Source organism: Setaria viridis, chromosome 2, assembly GCF_005286985.2.
Source record: "Setaria viridis chromosome 2, Setaria_viridis_v4.0, whole genome shotgun sequence".
NCBI classification, from domain to species: domain Eukaryota; kingdom Viridiplantae; phylum Streptophyta; class Magnoliopsida; order Poales; family Poaceae; genus Setaria; species Setaria viridis.
In genome coordinates this window covers 17448134-17467837 of record NC_048264.2, presented here as the reverse complement: position 1 = coordinate 17467837, position 19704 = coordinate 17448134, and the positions used below count along the sequence as shown (strand labels likewise).

The window sequence follows — 19704 nt, the reverse complement described above, 5'->3', positions numbered from 1 at the left end:
GTCCAACCTCATATTTGGGACTGTGCAAACCTTCTGGTAGGCTTATAGATGGTAGGCCTATAGATGTATGTACGACATGTCTCAGCATTCGGATGCCACGTCCCCACCCCGCCGATGCTTCTTTTACTACAGATTTTCCTTCTGTCAATTTTGTAACTTGTACTCTAGGGTATTATGAACTGACATCTTCATTACATGGACTTGACATCTTCATTACATGGACTAGGCTTTCGAAGATTATTCAGGGAGAATGCCTATCTGAGCCCCCCCCCCCCCCCTCCCCACCCCTCATTGCTAAGGACGGGTGCCTGATCTTATAATCTCGCTTTGAAGAAATGATTCTTAGCCCACCATTGACTCTTAAAAAAAAGATTATTCAGTGAGCCAGTCGAACATAATTTTCTTAACTCTCCACGTATGCATGAAAGAAATCATGAAAATTGGTGATGGCAATGGCAACTGGTATGATATTCCACATATAAGAAAAGGGATGCTCAAAAGACAAGGATTTCTTTCCTTTGTAGCTGAAAGCCTGAAAGTGCGAGGCATCTTTGGTGGATGCTGCTATGGCACATATAAACGAATAGAGATTTGTGTAACTTATGAATAATTTATGACTTGAGTGCCATCAGTAGTGCAGTTTCTTGGAGTATCAGTATTCATACAGTATTTTGGGTTGATATTACTTGGTTATCATATGCTGTAAACAGTAAATAGAGATGCCAATCTGAAAGATTTGTTGTCTACTATTTGATCATCGTGATCCTCTCATGCTTTGTACTGTGATGTGAGAATTTGAATCTTCGGCGGCAATCTGAATGTTTTTGCAGGCATGAGCCTGACCAGTGTTAATCAATTTAATTATGTGTATCTTGCTTCACTGCCCACCTTTTGTTGTTTTTTGTATGGGAGAGTATTTCACACAATACAAGTATTCTAATTTATAAATAATGATTTTATGTTGTTATCTACAAAGATGGCATGTTTATTCAGAGCTCCTAAAATGTTGATTCCTAATATAAGAAGGTAAGCTCTTTCTATTGAATGGTGATTTAGTCAATCAGAAAAGATGCGGTGGAGCTTGTTGATTCAAATGTTGGTAGACTGAGGTTCAAATCTTCCAACCTTTGTTGATTGCAGAAATTTCAGTGGACAGAAAGTCACAAAATACACACCAAGCCACAAATTGCATTGGACATAAAGACTTGGATCCATTTTATTGATTAAAAGGAGACAAATTACATGGTGTATTTACATAAGTATAAAAGCCACACTCCACAGGTGTAGCTCTAGGAAAGAGATAAACATCGTTACAGAATACTAAATAGCCTGCAAAAATTTCACTTGTCACTCCATGTCTGCACATAGTGACACTCAATGTCTATACATAGTGAGTCACTTTGACAGGCACATAAAGCAAGAACTTCCCTCTCTGACCATTTAGTTAGCTAACATATCAAGGATTCTGATTCAGAAGCACTGATATCATATAGCCATTTTCATACCATAATGCAGATTTAGCTATTTCACATTTTTAATATATATGTCAAGTCCAATGTTTTAAGGTAAAACACGCTGATCTTGCTCAATGACAGAACTGAGGGGGGCGGTGGGAGCCATGGCCTCCCCCAACCAAAAACATCTACTACCCCTTATCAAATGTCAGCCCATAAAGCATATCATCACTCAGCAGGCCAAAGACCGCAGGGGCCAAGCCCAATTTGCTACCCAACAATGCACGTAAGCACTTAGATTAATTGGTCAGGTGTTGTTCGCGTACCTTATCATCATGCGACGTTTCATTCCAATCTCGCAACATGCCGACGCCGCTAAAACCTCGCCCGACGCTCAGTCACCCGTCGCTTGCGGCCTGCGGACTGCTGGAATCTTGCACTGCCATTACGCCATTGACGACGGGTAAGCCGGTGGCCGCGGCGGCATAGCTGCAATGGAAGGCAACATCACGGCTAACCCTTCTGCTTGTGATGTTCCTCCAACTCAAACCAATGTAAGCAAGTCCTATTTCCCTAAGCCATATCAGTATGTCCTCAAAATTGTTTCAATTTTATTTCTTATCTAATAATATCATGGGATTTTTTGATGATTTTACAAATCCTTGTAGGAAACCAAGGCAAAACCTAAAAGAATCGCGCTGAAATGAATAAGATATATTGATCACTTTTGCAAACTATTCGCTTTTGGGTATTGCAGTTGCATAATTAACTACTATAGTCATGACTAGCTATTGTACGCTTGTGTGGACAATGAAAAATTTGGGCAAATTGCCAAATACTTGAACCGGCAATGTTTGTCCGGCCCCTCTTTAATTTTCTCTCCAGTTCCGCCACTGATCTTGCTGCGTTTTATTGTGTGATAAGAATCCGTCACAATTAATTTTGCCATAGAAGTGTGGCAACTTGGTGTGAATAAGTTTTCTGAATCTCAGCAAACAATTTGGCATATGCATCAGGGAAGAGAGCACAGTTGCACACAGCAGAGGACAACTGAAGGGCCAAAAGACAACGAAGTTTCATGACACGAACAATAAAAGAACTAGATTTTAAAAACAAAAACTTATGTCAGGATCAATATGCAAGGCAATGCGTTGTGATTTCTAACAAGTTCATTTACTTCTGGAGTCAGAAGAACTTAGCACCTTTCAGATTATGGTCCTACCTTAGTACTCCATCCCAAATTATTATTCATTTTGGCTTTTCTAGGTACATAGTTATTGCTATGTATGTAGACATAGCATATATCTAGAATTCTAGATGTATAGCAAAATCTATATACCTAGAAAAGTCAAAACGAATTGTAATTTGGGACGGAAGGAGTAGCTCCTAAAATTCAGAGTATAAGCTAACATTGGGCTAAATCTTCAAACATGTAGCCTAGATCAGAAATATTCCAATGTCAAGGGGAGGACATTAACAACTTAAACCACCAAAGATAATTGCAATCATGCATGACACAACTGCGCAACTTGTACCTACTCAATTCTAACCAGTGTTATTTTTTCATGTGACCCAAATCCTAAATAACTAATATCCATAGGATAGAATCAGAGGATATATGCATATGTGCCTAGATTTGTACTCTTACATTTCCTACTCCCTAGTAGATCACTTGACTTCATTTATCTCCATCTGCATTGAGAAGGAAATAGTGCGTTGCTATGGGAAAAAAATCATAATCAAATATTAGAACGCTTGTGAATGGTGGAAATAAACGTTTGGTTGTCTGATTTGCTACGTAAAATTGCACCGTAGCTCTAGCACGGGTATTGTACTAGTAAATTGGAATTGTCAAAAATGTCTGTGATGTGAAGGTTATGCCTTTCCTCATGGATATGGATCTTTGGTTAAGGCCTTGTTTACTTCCCAAGTTGGGAGGTGCCAAATTGGCATTTTGCCATAAATGCGACACTGTAGCGTTTCGTTTGTATTTGTGAATTATTGTCCAAATAACTAATTAGGCTCAAAAGATTCGTCTCGCAAAGTATAACAAAACTGTGCAATTAGTTTTTGATTTCGTCTACATTTAGTACTCCATGCATGTACCGCAAGTTTGATGTGATGGGGAATCTTCTTTTTGCATAGTGTCAAAGTTGGGAGTTTGGAGGGAAGTAAACAAGGGCTAATTTTCTCTACATCTCTTTTTTTTCTATAAAACAGTGTCAGTAGTTCTGACATTCACTTATGGAGCTGGACAATGCCATTCAAGCTCGAGCAGCTGAGAAACTCCATATAGTCATAAAAAGATCGAAGGTGTTAAAAAAACGTTCAAGCGTAGATGTTCACCACCATCCCGCGTGCAGCTGATCGATCGCTAAGGTCAGTCCCAAGAGGATTTCATATAGATTAAATGAGACAACACAAGCAAATTTGAAGAGAGCAATAAAACTGGGTTTACAGTTTTCTTTTTAAGAAACGGTGTACAGTATTTTCAAAACTCTTGAAAACTGAGTACAGGGCATCGTTCTCCAAAACGACCACGGTAACACAGGCAGTTACGAAGCAATTTGACAAAGATAAACGGAAACCATTTATATAGGTCCCACACAAATACCATGACAAACTGTTCCAAATATTTAATTGCAACTTGCAACAAGTGCGACCGACACGTTGTTTCCAAACGGTACAGAGCATGATAAAATCATAAAACGACACAGTAATCATACTTGAGAAACGACTAGGACACATGCTAGTTGTTCCTCGAACTTTTATTCGTAGATAGATCGCATATAGCGGAACCAACTGACATCCACACTTGATGGCCTTTCAGTCGCTCCAACAACCATCCACTCGCACCGTTCTTGTGGTAGCTAACTTGTCCAATGAGAGATGAAGCATATGGTACGTGCAGAGTGCCTATAATCACTGGATTCGAGTCTGTTTCATCAAACCTTTGTGTCTGTGCATTTAAGACCTCATACAATTCATCCCATCAGACTGCCAACAGATCAATCATCTTCCACTCCCTCTTTGGCCCAAAGACCATGGCAATCCCTGTAAATTGCAAACCAACCAAACAATGTATAAGCACCACATGCAAACATCCCAAGCAGACCTCATTTAGAGTAAGACTTGGACATTTGATCTATAAAAGAAATTAGCAAAACCATAATTATAAGGTTCCACAAAGACAACTTATCTAGCTACCAACAATAAAAACGCACTAACCAAATTTGCAAGTTGCAACTTGCAACAATGAATGCAAAATGCATATGTAAGCCCTGTACTCACAAAAACGATTGTATCAGAAAAATCTCAAGCATTAAAACCACCACCCCCCATTTCATCCAATTGCAAGAAGTCCTTTAGCCCTACGGTCTACTCTCTAAATATAATGATACAAGTCAATTTAGAATCACATTTGTCTTATTTCTTCATGGTATACCTTACCAAATGATGCTCCAATTCTCATAAGTAAATGCAGTCACTTTCTTAACCCTCTCCTTTATACCACATACTAAAGAGAGAAGCAGGTAAAAGTTTAGGAATAAAAGAAGTACGTCCACTGTAATTACACTCTTATACAACCACACCCAAAGCATATAAAATCAAAGGGAGTGCATCTGATGTGTTTTGCAAATGATAAACTATTGAAAGATAAATAATATCATTTATAACTAATTAACAAGCCCCCGAACAAACCCCTAAAACGGCATTAAACTAATACAATCAGATACAATTCCAGGTATATGATGCCACAGAAATTGTTGATAATAGCAATATAATGGAATGGATACCTCCTTTTGGCACTAAAGGTAAATTGATTGAAAAAATCATGGTGCATATTAGAATTGCATCTAATAGCAATTAATAAAATAAAACAACTGAGGAAGTAACTTTCAACAATTTTATGATATAAGCCATCTCCCGTTGTAATACATCTCAAAAGAACAAAAAATAGGGAAATACGAATTAAAAGCCTGCATAGAACTGAGGCATCAAAACTTACCAAACCTAACAGCAGCCATTGCCATGCTTCAAAGAATACCATTCTCAAAAGAAATTTAACACTATGAGAGGGCTGCAGGTATGGGCCGAACTCAATAGGGGGTCAAGCTGTGCCACTTAATCCAACGATCCCCAGCAACTCCTACATAATCAATGAAACGAAACAAAACACTAGTGAGAATGGTAACATCTTCAGAGATGTAAACCAAATTTTGCACCAAAAAAATAGAATATAAAAAGACCACACGCTATAACAAATACTGAAACATTGTAATCACCAATTGACAACTGGAAGGAAGGATCTTTACCAGCAATCATTCTGGTACAAAATACCGAGTCACACATGGTAACTGTTGGACCAGATAGAATTTGTTGGCTCTTGTTCAGCCATTTGACCACTTTGCTGACTTCTTTGCGGGAAATTTTGGAACATATTCTGTTTTGCAGGCTCAAAAAGGTGGAAATCTTGCCATGTCTGCTCAATGGCCCCTTGCGGGTGCACCCCAGAGACCTGTTGTTTCCCAGCAAAGGGGAATGTAGTGGTGAATGCAGTGCTACTTGCACTCACACCAGGATAAACAGCTCTCAAATTGTGAACATGATCCATTGATGGCTGGTAGCCATCCAACCAGCTGTAGTCATCGACCTGTGGGCTCTGCAGTTTTTCAACTGAAATAGAATCGTCTTGACGCTTAGGGGTAACATGATTAAATCCTGGAGGTGGTCCAACAGGCTTTGACGGACGACTAACAGGGTTCTTCTTTGAAGCAGCTAGTGGTGTTTCAGTGAATTTCAGCGGTACGCCACCCGATGGTGCTATTGAAGGTACAACTGAATCAAATGTAGAGGGGATGGTCTCTCCAGTTATTTTCATATGATTATGTATCAAATTTGTAATGTTACCACCAGATTCAACAGGTATCTGAGGTAAATACCCCATAAACTGTAAACCACTCAATCCAGCCTGCAATCTCTGCTCCAGATAACCATTTCCAGTTATGTTGATATTCTTCAATCCATTCATCAAGAGCATTTCTTGTTCACTGAGCAATTTCGAATAATCAGGGCTATTGAAATGTGGAACCATTGAGGCAGATACCCGCAGGTCAGAGGCAACATCTGGGCAAGCTGAAATTGTGTTCTGAGGACCAACATGCTGTGTACCATTGCTTGTCCAGCTGGAAGCAGGCACCTCAACAGGCTGCATGAGTTCAAATCTTGAAGCAGCACTAGGAATCACCTTTTGCTCACCATTGACAGCCCAACCAATCGAAGAAATGGGAAGTGACTGGTTAATGTTATAATTACCAGCAACTGATACAGATGCAGTGTTATTATAATTACCAGCTGCAGACATTGATGCAGTGCTCTGAACAGACGCTAAATTAGCATTGGTCGGCCAACCAGGAGCAGACACTGGGACAGGATGGGTGTATCCATTAACTGACAGGTCTGAAGGAGCTTTTGGAAACTTCTCAGAAGCCGTAGGCTTGAAAACAATTTCTTCATCATCATCTCCTTCAGGACACAACTGCACTTTCGACTGAATTGCACTCATACCAGAAACTGAATCAAATCTTCTAGCAGCTTCATGCTCCATTTCAATTGCATTTGTTTTAAGAACATCAGGAGATTCATGTAGAGGGGCATCAACTTTAGAAACAGGAGGATTCTTGGCCATAACAAACTTCTTAGAAGATGGATCAAAAAATATCCTCAACTGATCAATCTGAACAAAGTTCAGCAGTGACTTCCCTGCGGCAAAAATCCGTTGGACCCGTGCTTTCTTCTCCTTGGTGCTTCCAACATTTCCAAATGCATGTTTGCTTGAGAAATCCAAAATGATATGTGCAGGAACTAATGGCAAAAAACCTCTCAATTCAAGATCTTCCCAAAGGGCAAGCCTGTTGCCAGTTTCACCCTCCTCATACATGCTCATATTAGAAAAGCAAGCCTCATCGTCATCACCATCAACAGCTGCAAGGTTCGTGAGGACCAGCTTATTCATAAATGCAATACACTGGTTCCAGAAGAAAGATCGGGCATTTGCATGTTTTTCCTCCATCTCTGAATCAACAGCCAATTCTGGATGGGATGCCAGCCATTCGATGTAGACCAGAATGGCTGGCAGATAAAAACTTGACGCAACATCCCGAAGCTCTGAACACCTCCTGAGAATTCGTCCAACAAACTCAAAAGCAGCTGTAAACGCACTTTGAAGCAGTACTCTGCGTTGCACAATTTCAGCATACGACTGGCTATCCGGTTCTTTCTTTACATTGTGCACTGTGAATATAAGGATGGCGGTAAGTCTAACAACAGATAATGCATTCTCTGCCGCATCAGAACCAAAATTAAGCTCCTCCTCAAGACCAGAAGAAAGAAGAATCTGCAAATCATTGCTGACTGAAGAAAACAGCTCCCCAAATGTTTCCAAACTGTGAGAAAGGAGAAAATAAAGAAGAATTATTAATTAGGTAGGTTGACACAAAGGGGAAGAGTGTTGAAGGGACTGGAGTGTACCTGGTCCTCGTGAAAAGAATTCCATTGAGCCTAACAAATCGTATATAGAAGGTCTTCAATGTATCTGGAATATTGCACTCCCGTTCCCTTGCAACTGTTTCTGTATTAACATCTTTTGGCTGAAACCTTACTTCTCCCCGTCCTCGGCCCCTCCCAGATGACCGTGGGGGTAATATCTTAGCAATGGGAACTTTATTGTTATCTGGCAGCTGTCCATAGCTTTGACGATTCTGCATATGAAGTTGTACCATCATTATTTCTACTTTATAGTGCAAAGCTGGAAACATATGTCGATTTGCTGATGAAAACATATATATTCTTTTAATAGAAAAAAGGAAACCTTAACCTGCCCACCATTTCATGTCATATTGCTACATTCATAAATTTAGACCTGTTATGTCTGGTCTCTGTTTGATGGTACTGTTACTCAAGAGTAGTGCTAATATGATGGGAGATACTAGGAAATTATGAACAAATAATGATAAACTGTACAATCAAGGATAATGCCATAACGGTTAACCTGATCTGATGAACAGAAGTTACATGGACCAGCAAAACTTTAACATTCTTTATGACAGCATACTAGGAGATTGAAATACAACTAGTGACGCAAGACTATCGGATGCATACAATCGGAAAATTATCCCACCATTAGCTATCAACTACATATGTTCATCTATAGTAGAGCAAATGCATCAACTTATCTAGTGCTTACTCCCTGAGTCACAAAGGAATGATACCTTGGGCTATCGATATCAACCAAAATGATAAGATTTACATATGACAAAGCACAAGTATAGATGCCTCAAAAGCTATCTCCACATAATTCTATTAGCATATACAATACAAGTTATTGCCCAAGGTCAGCCATTGGAGACCACATAAAACTGGCACTCTTGTGTGCCTGGAGTAATAAAACAAAAAACATCTTAAGATGAACTGACATTCTAACGATAGCTTTACATAAAAAAACATTCGAAGCCCGACGGTTGTACATGATTTCACAAGGACAGAGGAGCAAATAAATCATTTGCCATGTCTGAATATGCAAACCAAGTGACATTTCATTATATCTCTGTCATATACGATTGTAAAAAGTAAGTGCCAATTGTCATAGGACATATTAGATCAACAGCAATAATAAAATAATGCTAAACAGAAATCCAACAATGATTTTAACCATCTGGTATTCAGATATCATCAGGTAAAGAATACAAGGATTGGCAAACAAGTCAGGAAACAAATGATAATTCTCACATACTGTAGTAAACAAGTTCTACCGAAGGTATCAAACCAAAATGAGAAAGCATGATAAGAACTATGGATCAGAGTTAATGAAGGATAGCACAAATACCTTCTCAAAAAGAATAATCAAGTTGTCCCGTGCAGTACTAAAAGGAGTATCCGCAGCTAAGCTTCGGAAGTACCTATAAACAGCTACCACCTCATTGCCTGAGTAAGAAGCTAGTATAGCAAGCTGGAAAAACAAAGAAAAGGACAGCAGCCATCATTAAAAAACTGAGTTATTGAGTATAATAATCAACTGAGCAAATATAGCAACGTGATCATACCTGATGATGAGGGTTGCCACTGGAAGGATAGATAGAAGCTGCCTCCTTGTAGTAACTAGAAGCGGCAGCATATTCACGACTAGCAGAATCACCATCACCATGCAAGCTCTTGTAACGAGCAAGATCTCCCAAATATATCAGACAGCGATGGCATGAAATCAAACCTTTCCTCAAATGAGCTGTTTTCTTGTCAGAGTTGCTAGCATTCTCAAAGCCCTCCGGAAAGTAACCGAGTGGAAGGCCACAATTGGATTTGATCTTTAACATCAAGTCATGATAGAAGCCAGTTGCTTCTGAAAGGAAGCTTTTGAAGGCTGATTTAATTCTCTTGACTCGATCTGGGTTGGCATTGTTCTTCCCACTCTGAGATGCAGCCGAGCTTGCGGCACTAATGCTCCTCCTGAAGTCCTCGATTCTTTTGTAGTGCAACTGCCAGAGGAGATACTCTACCTCATTCTGTTCAGAGAAGTCATTATCTGTAAGAATTATCTTCTCAAAGTTGTCACGCATCTGAATCCATGTGTTGGGATCTGATGGGAGTTTGGACTGCACGGACTTGCGGAGCTGATCTTCGAGTTCGTTGTTCTGCACAATAACATTGTGATGTCATCATTATATATTAGTGCTTCACATAGACTGATATCAACTGTATCTCTTTGCAACATTGGAGAAACCAGAATGCATGCAAAACATGACTTAGACACAGTTACATCCTTCCAAAGTCTAATATAGCATCTACGGAACATGACAGATAACACCAACAAGTAGCACAAGCCATCTGCAAATCACGGAAAAGGCGGGATATTGGCCACCACCACATAAAAAACCCGCCGTGGCAAAGCAGTATTAGCTGTAACATGCAACGGAAACGCAAGAAACTAAGGGGCTCGAGACCTTGTTGAAGAGGCGCTCCGCGAGGTCCCGCGAGGACGAGGCGGAGGTAGCACTATCCATCGGAACAGTCATCATCCATCAAACGCGCACGGGATTCAGCACCTGCAACAAAATTACGAGCCCTCAAGTCAGCAATGGAAAGCAAACATCACGCCGGAAAGTACTAAATCCAACCTCGAGCAGGTAGGTAACTAGAGCATCCGGTGCGCGGCAAGAGCAAAACAAACCCTAATCCCCCTCCCAGCAAGAGACCAAGCGGAGGGCCGATGAATCTAAGGACCCGTCTAACCCCACCCCGCCACCCCCCAACCCCGGCGAGCAGCCACGAATCCGCGGATCTCCCCGAACCCCGGCTAACCCGGCGCCAAGGGATGCGAAATCTGGGGTCAAATCCACGGTTCCGCGGCGGGGAAAGCTCGCGATCGGGGGAGCGGGGAGGATGAATCTGAGGAAATCGCGAGTGCGGGGGAGGAATTCGTACCTGGTCGTCGCTTGCTCTCGCGACGGGAGCGAGAGAGGAGAGGGGAATTTGTGGGGGATTGGAGAGCGAGCGAGAGAGGAAGAGGGGGGAGAAGGCGATTTCCTTGTCTTTTTGTCGTCGCGTCGTCGCCGTGTTGGGGTTGGACTCCAATCCCTCCTCGGCGAGGCGAGGCGAGGCGAGGCGGTTGGGGGACTCTGAGGCCTGGGACCCACACCCTCCTGGTTTTGTTTTCCTATTGCAGCCCATGGGCCGTGGTTTTTGAACGAAACAACCTGTTGCGCATACAGATCAAGCCCTCACAGCATTTGGATCCACACCAGTGCGTTTGGACACCTTTTTCTTTTTCAGTTTTACTAGCAAGATGCCCGTGCGTTGCTACGGTAAAACGACGTTGCTTAGCACGCGATGTTTTTTATCGTGTTGTATAGCGCACCATATTTTTTATCATGTTGTCGTGAAGCCAGTGCAATTAGTAATATTGTCAATTTATACTTAGTTATGTAGAATCATATAAAAAACCAAATGAGACCCAAAGGATGCAATCTGTTATGTAGAATCATATAAAAAACCAAATGAGACCCAAAGGATGCAATCTGTGAACCATGTTGGGACACAGATGCTAGCTATGGATGGATGGGCTAAAAAAAATCAATGCGAACACGTTTAGCCAGGCATGGGCTGGTCTAAAAAAAATCAATCAGAACACGTTTAGCCAGGCATGGGCTGTGGTGTGGCTAAATCCTTGCTACAGCAGCACATTTAGACACCGTGTGAGTTCCAAGAAACTCTAGTGGGTTAAGGTTTATTATTAGTAAAAAGGTTAAAAAAATCTTGAGTGTGTTCTTTATTTTCTGAAACGATTAAAACCAGTGTTTCTATCCTCAAGTACTCTTCAAAAATAAACTGAACAAACTCATATGGTGTAATCACACATTCCATGGATTTGATACATAAGTAGCACATGGAGAAAGTCATATAAGTCATTGCTAACACCAGTCTCAACAAATATGATATTGGAGATCTGCAGAAATCAAGTCATATCAGAAACCGAGGAAGAGGACGAAATAGCTAGGTCTTAACATCTTCTTCAAACTTAGTTCCATCAAAAAATTGTAACATTCAGTTTCAGACTTTTTTTTCTCTAGAACACCTCAGTTTCAGACTTTGGGTGTTACGTGATTAGACTGATTTTCCCTAACCTAACAGGGATCATAACATGGGTATGATATCATTATTTACCGTGTACGAACTTATTCCAAGCAAGCGACATGTTATTTTGCAACGGTGAAGGGCCCGTTCTCGTAGAAGACGGCCAACTCACTACTGCAACCAGGCCCTCCCCAGAGCCAGATCAACACTGGGTCCTCCTTCTTTCCTCTCAATTCGAAGAAGAAGTAGAACATCCTGCAGCACCAATCACAAGCACACAAACGCTCAATTGTTTGAATTGCGAAGTTTTCTCGTAGATATAACTCATATAAGGCTTATTCTTTACATCAACTACAAGCAAAGCTAGGACATGGAAAGGGGCAAGGTCGTATCTTTCCACTGCTAGTCAGCTAGTATTTCAGATGGCGAAACTGTTTTCCTCTGAAGAACTGTTACAAATCTTGGCACATTTAATTCCACAGAAATCAATGCAGAATTCCCAACCAAAGATCGAAGCATCAGTAACCAAGAGCGCATTGGACTGTCGTTACTAATTAAGTTGGAGATTTAAATTTCATACAGGGGAAAAAAAGCAAATTCCCACCAAAAGATCAAAGCTTTAGAACCTAAGAGCGCGGGATTCTACTAATCTCTCAGAGCAAAGAGGCAATGAGGCCTTGCTCACCTGGCGTCGTGTGTGTGTGGCAGGCGGAAGTAACCGGCGTGGTGGCCGAGGTCCTGGACCCCGTCGGGCACGCCGGGAAGCCTCACCCGCCGCTCCAGGAGTTCCCCAGGCGCACTCGCTCCCCGCCGCCAGGCTCCCCCGCTCCGCCCCTCCCTTCTTTCCGCTGCCCCTCCCTGCTCTCCACCACCGCAGCCCGCTCCCGCCAGATCCAGATCCGACGCGGGGCGCGACTCGGAGGGAGGGGGCCACGGCGCTGCACAGGTCGAGCGTGGGCCACTGTGACCCCGGCGGCGTGGTCAAGCTGGGGTATGGGGCCGCCGGCCCCGGCACGGCGGGTGGGCCTGCGCTGGACCCCAGCTGACAACGTGGACTCAGACGAGTCGACCTCGCTGCCGTCCACCCAGCGCGAGCCCCCTGAGCGCGTCGGCGTCAGGAACCGCACCGTCGGCGGCTCCTCCTGGATCCCGCCGTCGTCCATCGCGCCCTCCTCCTCCTCTGGTGGCCGCTAACGAGTTCGTGGGTGGCGGGGGCGCGGATCCGATAGAGGCGGACGGAGGGGTGACTGATTTGGCGAGCGAGCGAGCGATGCGTGGCAGAAGCGTTGTTTCGGTTTAACCCCCTCCCTTCCCTCCTTTTTTCCACCCGAGCCCCTCATCTGTTTAGCATTTGGACTGCGGGTTGATTTCACGAAATGTCAGGGGTTTTTTTGAAAAATAGCCCGACGGACGAAAAATCCAGGTAGAAACGTTACTTGCTTTAATAATAGGTAAAGATAGGAGTACTAGGTCAGGTTCGTGTCCGTGCATTGCTACGGATTAAGACAATATAGTGAAGACATAACCTTTCTTAACAAATCATTTCCAAAGCCACACTTAATGACTTTTATTTCATAGAAGCTTCAGTTATTTTATTTCATAGAACTCTTAACTGCTTGCAATAATAGACACCGCATCAAGAACATAGTTTCAAAACTGTCTCATATTTGCAAGTACTAAGAAGGGGAAAACATATGACGAAACTCTAAACTATTGCTATTTTGAAAAGTAGCATCATAAATCATAACATCTAAAAGATGTCAGAATGGATGTATGCATACATTCACACAAGCTGGATGCTAATGTCCATCACGGAAGTTTAGGAAAAAGTATTGGCTTGTATAATGTCCGAGTAGTAACAAAATCTCCTTGCAACAGAGGCAATGTTTCTCTACTGTATAAAATTGCCCAATCTGCAGATAAGGAAGAGTGATTAGTTGCAGTTGCAAAATCCCATATTGGCACAATCCATAGTTTTTCCTCCCACCCGTCCCCAATGACACAACAGGGCATCTCCACTGCAACTCCAAAGGCAGTGTCCATCTGACATGCAAAGGAAACAGGAGACCATTGTTAGGATGGTGATTGCTTTTACAAAGCAAGCAAGAGATCAGAGTATGGCAAACGTGAGCGGATCACACATGTGAAGTCATGAATGGCCTCCGAGAGGGAGGGAGAGAAAGAGAGAGTAAAAACATTTGATTGTCTAAGAATTCTAGCATTCTATAAGACTCCAGCTCAAATGGCAAAAGAAACTAAACTGTTATGAATCAAAATACCTTTCATCCTTCCTTACTCATCTAAATCTTGTGAATAACATAAATGTTCTTCAATTTGGATTTCACGATAAATGTTATGCATGACGCTGGCAATGCCAAAAGTTCAGAATTCCTTGAAAATGATTCTGCCAATCTGATCTAACACTGCAAATACAAATTGAAGGGTGTGGTGATTGAATTTGTATTAAAGCAACCAGCAGCCATAGTTCTGACACAATGCATCACACATCTGATCCTGAGATAATATTCTTGTCCATCTGTTTCATTGGCCCTGTCGAGAGTCGTTCAGCCAGTCAATCATTGTCTGAAACAGAAAAAAGTGCAAGCACAGGTGGGAAAAGGGAGATGTGTTCTTGGCATGCAGCCAGAAGGTATTTAATGGTCACGCATGACAACTATCTGCAAATTTTTCAAGAGAGCCAAGGTACATGCACTAAATCTTGTAGCAGCTTAGGAATATGATTTCTTGCTAATCATATTATAAAGGATTGATGGTTGCTGAATTTTAAATCTAAACTCAAGTAATGTTATGATTACCTCTTTTTCTGAGCTTTCTGTCTAATTCAGCAAACCCCTCTGAATTGTACTGCCCTGATGGGTAGAAGAACCTCTGCTGATACTGTTCCATCTTATGGCCGCAGTTCTCCTTCTCCCTAAGACGCTAATGAATGCACGAATAGAATTTCCATTGCATTCAGAATATAACCTCAGCGATTGAGAATGTCTACAAAACGTATGAACTGAAACTGATTGGATAACAAGCTTAAACGGATTGCATATGTAGCAGAGCACGTGGTTGTCTTAGTCACTAAATTTAAAAACCCTGAAATTCTGAACTTCAGACATCTTTCTTATGAAAAAGCTCCTGAAGTCCATTTCAAAAAGAAACCTCTTTCAAGAGCTCGAAATAAATCAGAACTTGCGAACTCTTTTTTTTTCTTTTTCCAAGATAAGCCATACGCACTGGGCAACCATCTAGCAAATCTTATAATGCAAAAGCAAAAGCAGAAGCTGCCTACTAAATGTTTTTTTAGAATAAAGTGAAAGCTACGCAAGAGCCTGAGAACTCCTTTCACCACCAATCATCTGAAAGTTAGCCTTCTTTTCTATGAGGCCATGACAAACTACCGACAACTGCATCAGATTAATAATTGGTATGACTTTCAAGCTAAACTATAGCCAATACCTTCAAATGAACATTGCATATGCATCAATCAACCGCAAGCATCAATCATCCATCTACCGAGTGAACATAAGGAGAAACCTAAGCACCTCATACTGCCTATAGCTTTGAGTTGCCATTGTTATTGCTTATGCAAGTGAACAACACTTGTGCTACAGTAAAAGGATAAATGCAGGGACAAAGAATAGTAACCTTGTCCGACCCGTCCTCCTGCTCCAGGCGTCGGAGCGCGAGGCAGCCGTGGGCATTGGCCTGCGCGAGCAGCGGCTACACGGGCCTCCACTTCAGATCAAAGACGCCGGCGGAGTCGCTAGAACTCCGATCACTAGAACTTCGGAGACACGGCCAGGCAGGAGCCGAGGCGCGGTAGCGGCGGCCGGCAGCCCAGCGCACATAGCCACGCAGGCACGCCGCACGCGCAGATGGCACCCCGGTGGGCAGGCGCCGAGGTGCGGCAGCGGCGGCCGGTGGCCCAGCGCATAGGAGACGCGGAGGCACGCCGCACGCGCAGATGGCACCCCGGCACTTCTTCAATTCGGTTCTACTGAGTCCTGCACAACACCGAGCGTGAGTAGTGATTGGCCTGCACAACACCAAGCGCTAGTGACCGAGGGCGGGCAGCGTGTGGGTTGGAGACGGAGAGAAGGTAACCTGCTCCGGCCACTGGCGTAGCCAAGGCGGGCTGGCAGGGTCATGGCTACAGATTTCCATTTGGCACTAACACGATGGGCCGGCCCGAGCACGACACAAAGAAGCACGGTTGAAAAGGGCCTGGCCCGTGAGCCATCGTGCTAGTGCTAGGCATGGCCCGGCGTTAGTGCCGTGTCTGGGCCGCTTATTCGGCCCGTAGTGCCGGCACGGGCACGGCACGCTTAATGGGCCGGCCCGCATAAGGCACGGCTGAAACGGATATCAGCTGTTGGATCCTCCTCCCCCGCTCCATCCGACCGTCGATCCGACCGTTGGCGGGGGCGCGTATATAAGCGAGGCCGCTGCGACCCGCACCCCCATCCGTAACCCTAGCTCATTTGCGCCGCTCCTCTCTCTCTCTTCGCTCGCTCTCCTCTCTCTCTAGCTCTCAGCTCTCTCCGCCTCCCTCCCCGGATCCCCTCCCTTCTGCCCTTCTCCTCCCCCTCCGGTGACCTCCGGCCTCCGCCGGCACTTGCACACGGCACGGCCATGTATACTCCTATCACCTATTCTTGATCTCGCATTCTCGCTTCGCGTCGTCCTTCTCGTCATCTCCGTGTTGGCCTCGCCAGGTCTCGGCCCCGCGTCGATCTCGCTGGATCCGCATTAGAACTCGCCGGATCCGTAGTCGGTCTCGCTGGATCTGTGCTTCGTCAACGTCGCCGGCGACTCCGGTGCTCCGGCTATCAAGGTAGGAAACCCTAACCCTAACCCTTGCTCAATTGATCTCTTATCCCTAACCCTAACTCTTGTTTTTGTGTAGCCGTTGAGGAACCAGGGCGCGGGCGTGTGACGATGGCCGGATCCGACGACGACGAGACGGTTCAGGGTGGGTCGAACCAAGAGAGGCGGCTTTGCGGGTTGGCCGGAGATGATGACGAGGATGACATGCGCGAGGATGCCGCGGAGCTCTTCGGCCGTGTGGCTCGACCTCAACCTCCCATCGTCCTCGAGCCCTGCGATGACCAAGAAGTGGACAGGGACGGGGAAGAGAACAATGGTAAGCGCTCACGCCCCTCTACCTCGGCCGTGTGGCTTGATTTCAAGAAGATATTCAAAATGGTGAAAGGTAAGAAGGTAAGATATGGAGCTAAATGCATCCATTGCTCTAAGGAGTACTTTGGGCGCTCTAGTGGTGGCACTGGTCACCTCACCCGCCATAGGGATAGATGCCCTAGAAGGTGTGAGAAAACTCGCATGTCTCAATCACAAATCTCTTTTAATCCTGATGGTAGTATTCGTAATTGGGAGTACTGTCATATGGTTGCTCGTACTCAACTTGTTAGACTGCTTGCTAGGCTTGATGTTCCTGTCTCTTTGGGTGAATCTTATGCACTTGAAGATTACATTAGAACTGCCCATAATCCTAAATTTGTTGCAGTATCTAGGCAAACCACCACTAGAGACCTGCTAAAATACTTCAATGATTGCAAGGCTAAGCTTGTTGAGATTGTGAAATCTGCTAGTGTTAATTGTGTGTGTCTAACCTCTGATATTTGGTCTGGTAATGCCAAAGAGGACTACCTCAGTGTTGTTGCTCACTACATAAACTCTGATTGGCAACTAGAGAAGAGAGTGCTTGGTCTTAGGCTGATTGATTGTTCACACAATGGTCAAAATATTATTGATCGTGTTGCATCTGTGCTTGATGACTATTGTTTGACTGAAAAGTTTTTGCTTTTACTTTGGACAATGCATCATCTAATGTTTCAGCCATGCAAAAGCTTAGACCTATTCTTTCTAAATATCTTGGTATTGAAGTTGTGGATGATGATAGGGATGACAATGCACATTCAGTTAATTCTTTGTTCTTGCATCAGTGTTGTGCATGCCATATTATCAATCTGATTGTTAAGGAGGCTCTAACTACTCTTAAGCCATTGATTGAGAAGTTTAGAATTGCAATATCTTTCTTAAACTCATCTAATCAGAGAATTGCTGCATATAAAAGTTATTGCATTGCCACTGGTGTTAGGCCTAGAAAGTTTCAGCTAGACATGGAAGTTAGGTGGAATTCTACATATCTAATGCTTAAGCATTTGTTTCCTCATAAGGTCCCATTCACAACTTTCATCGTTGCTCAATATCCTAGGGTTGAAGGTGATCAGTTGCTTTTATCTGATTATAATTGGGCTATGGCAGAAAAAGTGCTAAGATTTCTTGAACTGTTTTATGATGCTAGAGTTGCATTGTCTGGTGTGTACTATCCTACATCTTCACTTATGATTCATTATCTTGTTAAGATTGCTATGCACTTAAAGAATTATGCTAATGATATTCACATCAGACATGTGGTTCAACCTATGATAGACAAGTATAACAAATACTGGAGGGACATACCTTTGCTTTATTCTTTTGCATTCATCGTGGACCCTAGAGCTAAAATGAAAGGTTTCAATAGAGTGCTCAGGAGGTTGGGTACCCTTACCAGTACAGATTACAGTGCTTACCAGGTTAGCACTAGAGCTCGACTTACTGATGTCTACAACAAGTATGAGGAGAAATATGGAGGTGTTAGGTTGAGGAGGACTGTACCTCCTCACCTATCTGGTAAGAAAAGATCTGCTTGGGATGAAATTTATGATGATGATGATGTTGGTTCTGCTGGTGGCATGCATACTCTAGCTGCTACTCTAAGCATGGCTAGAGATACATCTGCAACTGCCCTTCTGTAGGCTGCAAGTTCTTTAGGTGGTAATGTTTCTGAACTTGTTTCTTACTTGGACTGTGACACAGTGAACCATTTAGATGATGATTTTAACATCTTGAACAGGTGGCATCAACACAAACTCACATATCCAGTGTTGTCAACCATGGCTAAGGATATATTAACTGTTCCTGTTTCAACCATATCTTCAGAATCCACTTTTAGTATGACTGGCAGGATCATCGAGGAGCGGCGGAGGAAGCTAAAGCCTGACATGGTGGAGATGCTTACCTGCATCAAAGACTGGGAGGCTGCAGAAGCAAGGCTGCAGCACATGGTGGAGGACAAGGAACTTGAAGAAGCTTTTGAAGAACTTTATCTTGATTAGTTATCATTTATGTAATGGGACTGTAACATTAAGTACTGGACTGTGATGAACTTTATAATTGGAGCTGGGCTGCACTCTTTTTTCCTGTCTAGGGTTTCTCACAAGGGTGAGTTTTACCTAGATAGGTTTTTAATGAGGCAGCCATTACACTAAAGCTCCCAATAAAATGTTATTTTGTTATCTCTGTGACTCTGTGTGACTGTGTTGTGACTTTGTTACTTTATGTTTGTGAATACAACAAGATAAGTTATAAATTGCTTGTGACTTTGTTACTTTGTTACTATGTGTTTGTGAGTTTGGTAGGCACACTTAGTGCCAGTGCCGGCACGGGCACTGCAGTGCCGTCATGCCCTATGGCACGGCATGGCACGCTAACTGGCTGTTAGTGTCGTGCCTGTGCCGACAGTTAGGCACGACGGCACTACACGGCATGGCAC

At 43.3% G+C, this 19704-nt stretch overlaps 1 protein-coding gene and 1 long non-coding RNA gene across 4 annotated transcripts; both read right to left on the bottom strand.

The window, feature by feature from the left end:
- Positions 1-4020: 4020 nt before the first annotated feature.
- On the bottom strand, positions 4021-11088 carry LOC117842773 (nonsense-mediated mRNA decay factor SMG7). The gene is made up of 8 exons (XM_034723284.2): positions 10932-11088; positions 10451-10552; positions 9557-10141; positions 9340-9462; positions 7986-8215; positions 5771-7900; positions 5464-5604; positions 4021-4508 (listed from the first exon to the last, which is right to left on the bottom strand). The coding sequence occupies exons 2-6, from the start codon at positions 10523-10525 to the stop codon at positions 5800-5802; spliced, it is 3114 nt and encodes a 1037-aa protein (XP_034579175.1). The 5' UTR covers positions 10526-10552; positions 10932-11088; the 3' UTR covers positions 4021-4508; positions 5464-5604; positions 5771-5799.
- A 2810-nt stretch (positions 11089-13898) lies between these two features.
- On the bottom strand, positions 13899-16718 carry LOC117842866 (uncharacterized). Of its 3 annotated transcripts, none has more exons than XR_011897599.1 (3): positions 15735-16718; positions 14897-15020; positions 13899-14663 (listed from the first exon to the last, which is right to left on the bottom strand). It is a non-coding gene; the product is annotated as an uncharacterized lncRNA (long non-coding RNA). The 3 variants fall into 3 exon arrangements; XR_011897598.1 differs by having other exon boundaries at positions 13899-14123; positions 14360-14663; positions 14897-16232; XR_004637574.2 differs by having other exon boundaries at positions 14897-16718.
- Positions 16719-19704: the final 2986 nt, after the last annotated feature.

Coding starts and splice junctions, on each gene's coding strand:
- LOC117842773 (XM_034723284.2), bottom strand. CDS start 10,525: ATGATGACTGTTCCGATGGATAGTGCTACCTCCGCCTCGTCCTCGCGG. Junction 9,463..9,556: donor GTGGCAACCCTCATCATCAG/GTATGATCACGT, acceptor TTGTTTTTCCAG/CTTGCTATACTAGCTTCTTA. Junction 8,216..9,339: donor TGATTATTCTTTTTGAGAAG/GTATTTGTGCTA, acceptor CTTCATATGCAG/AATCGTCAAAGCTATGGACA.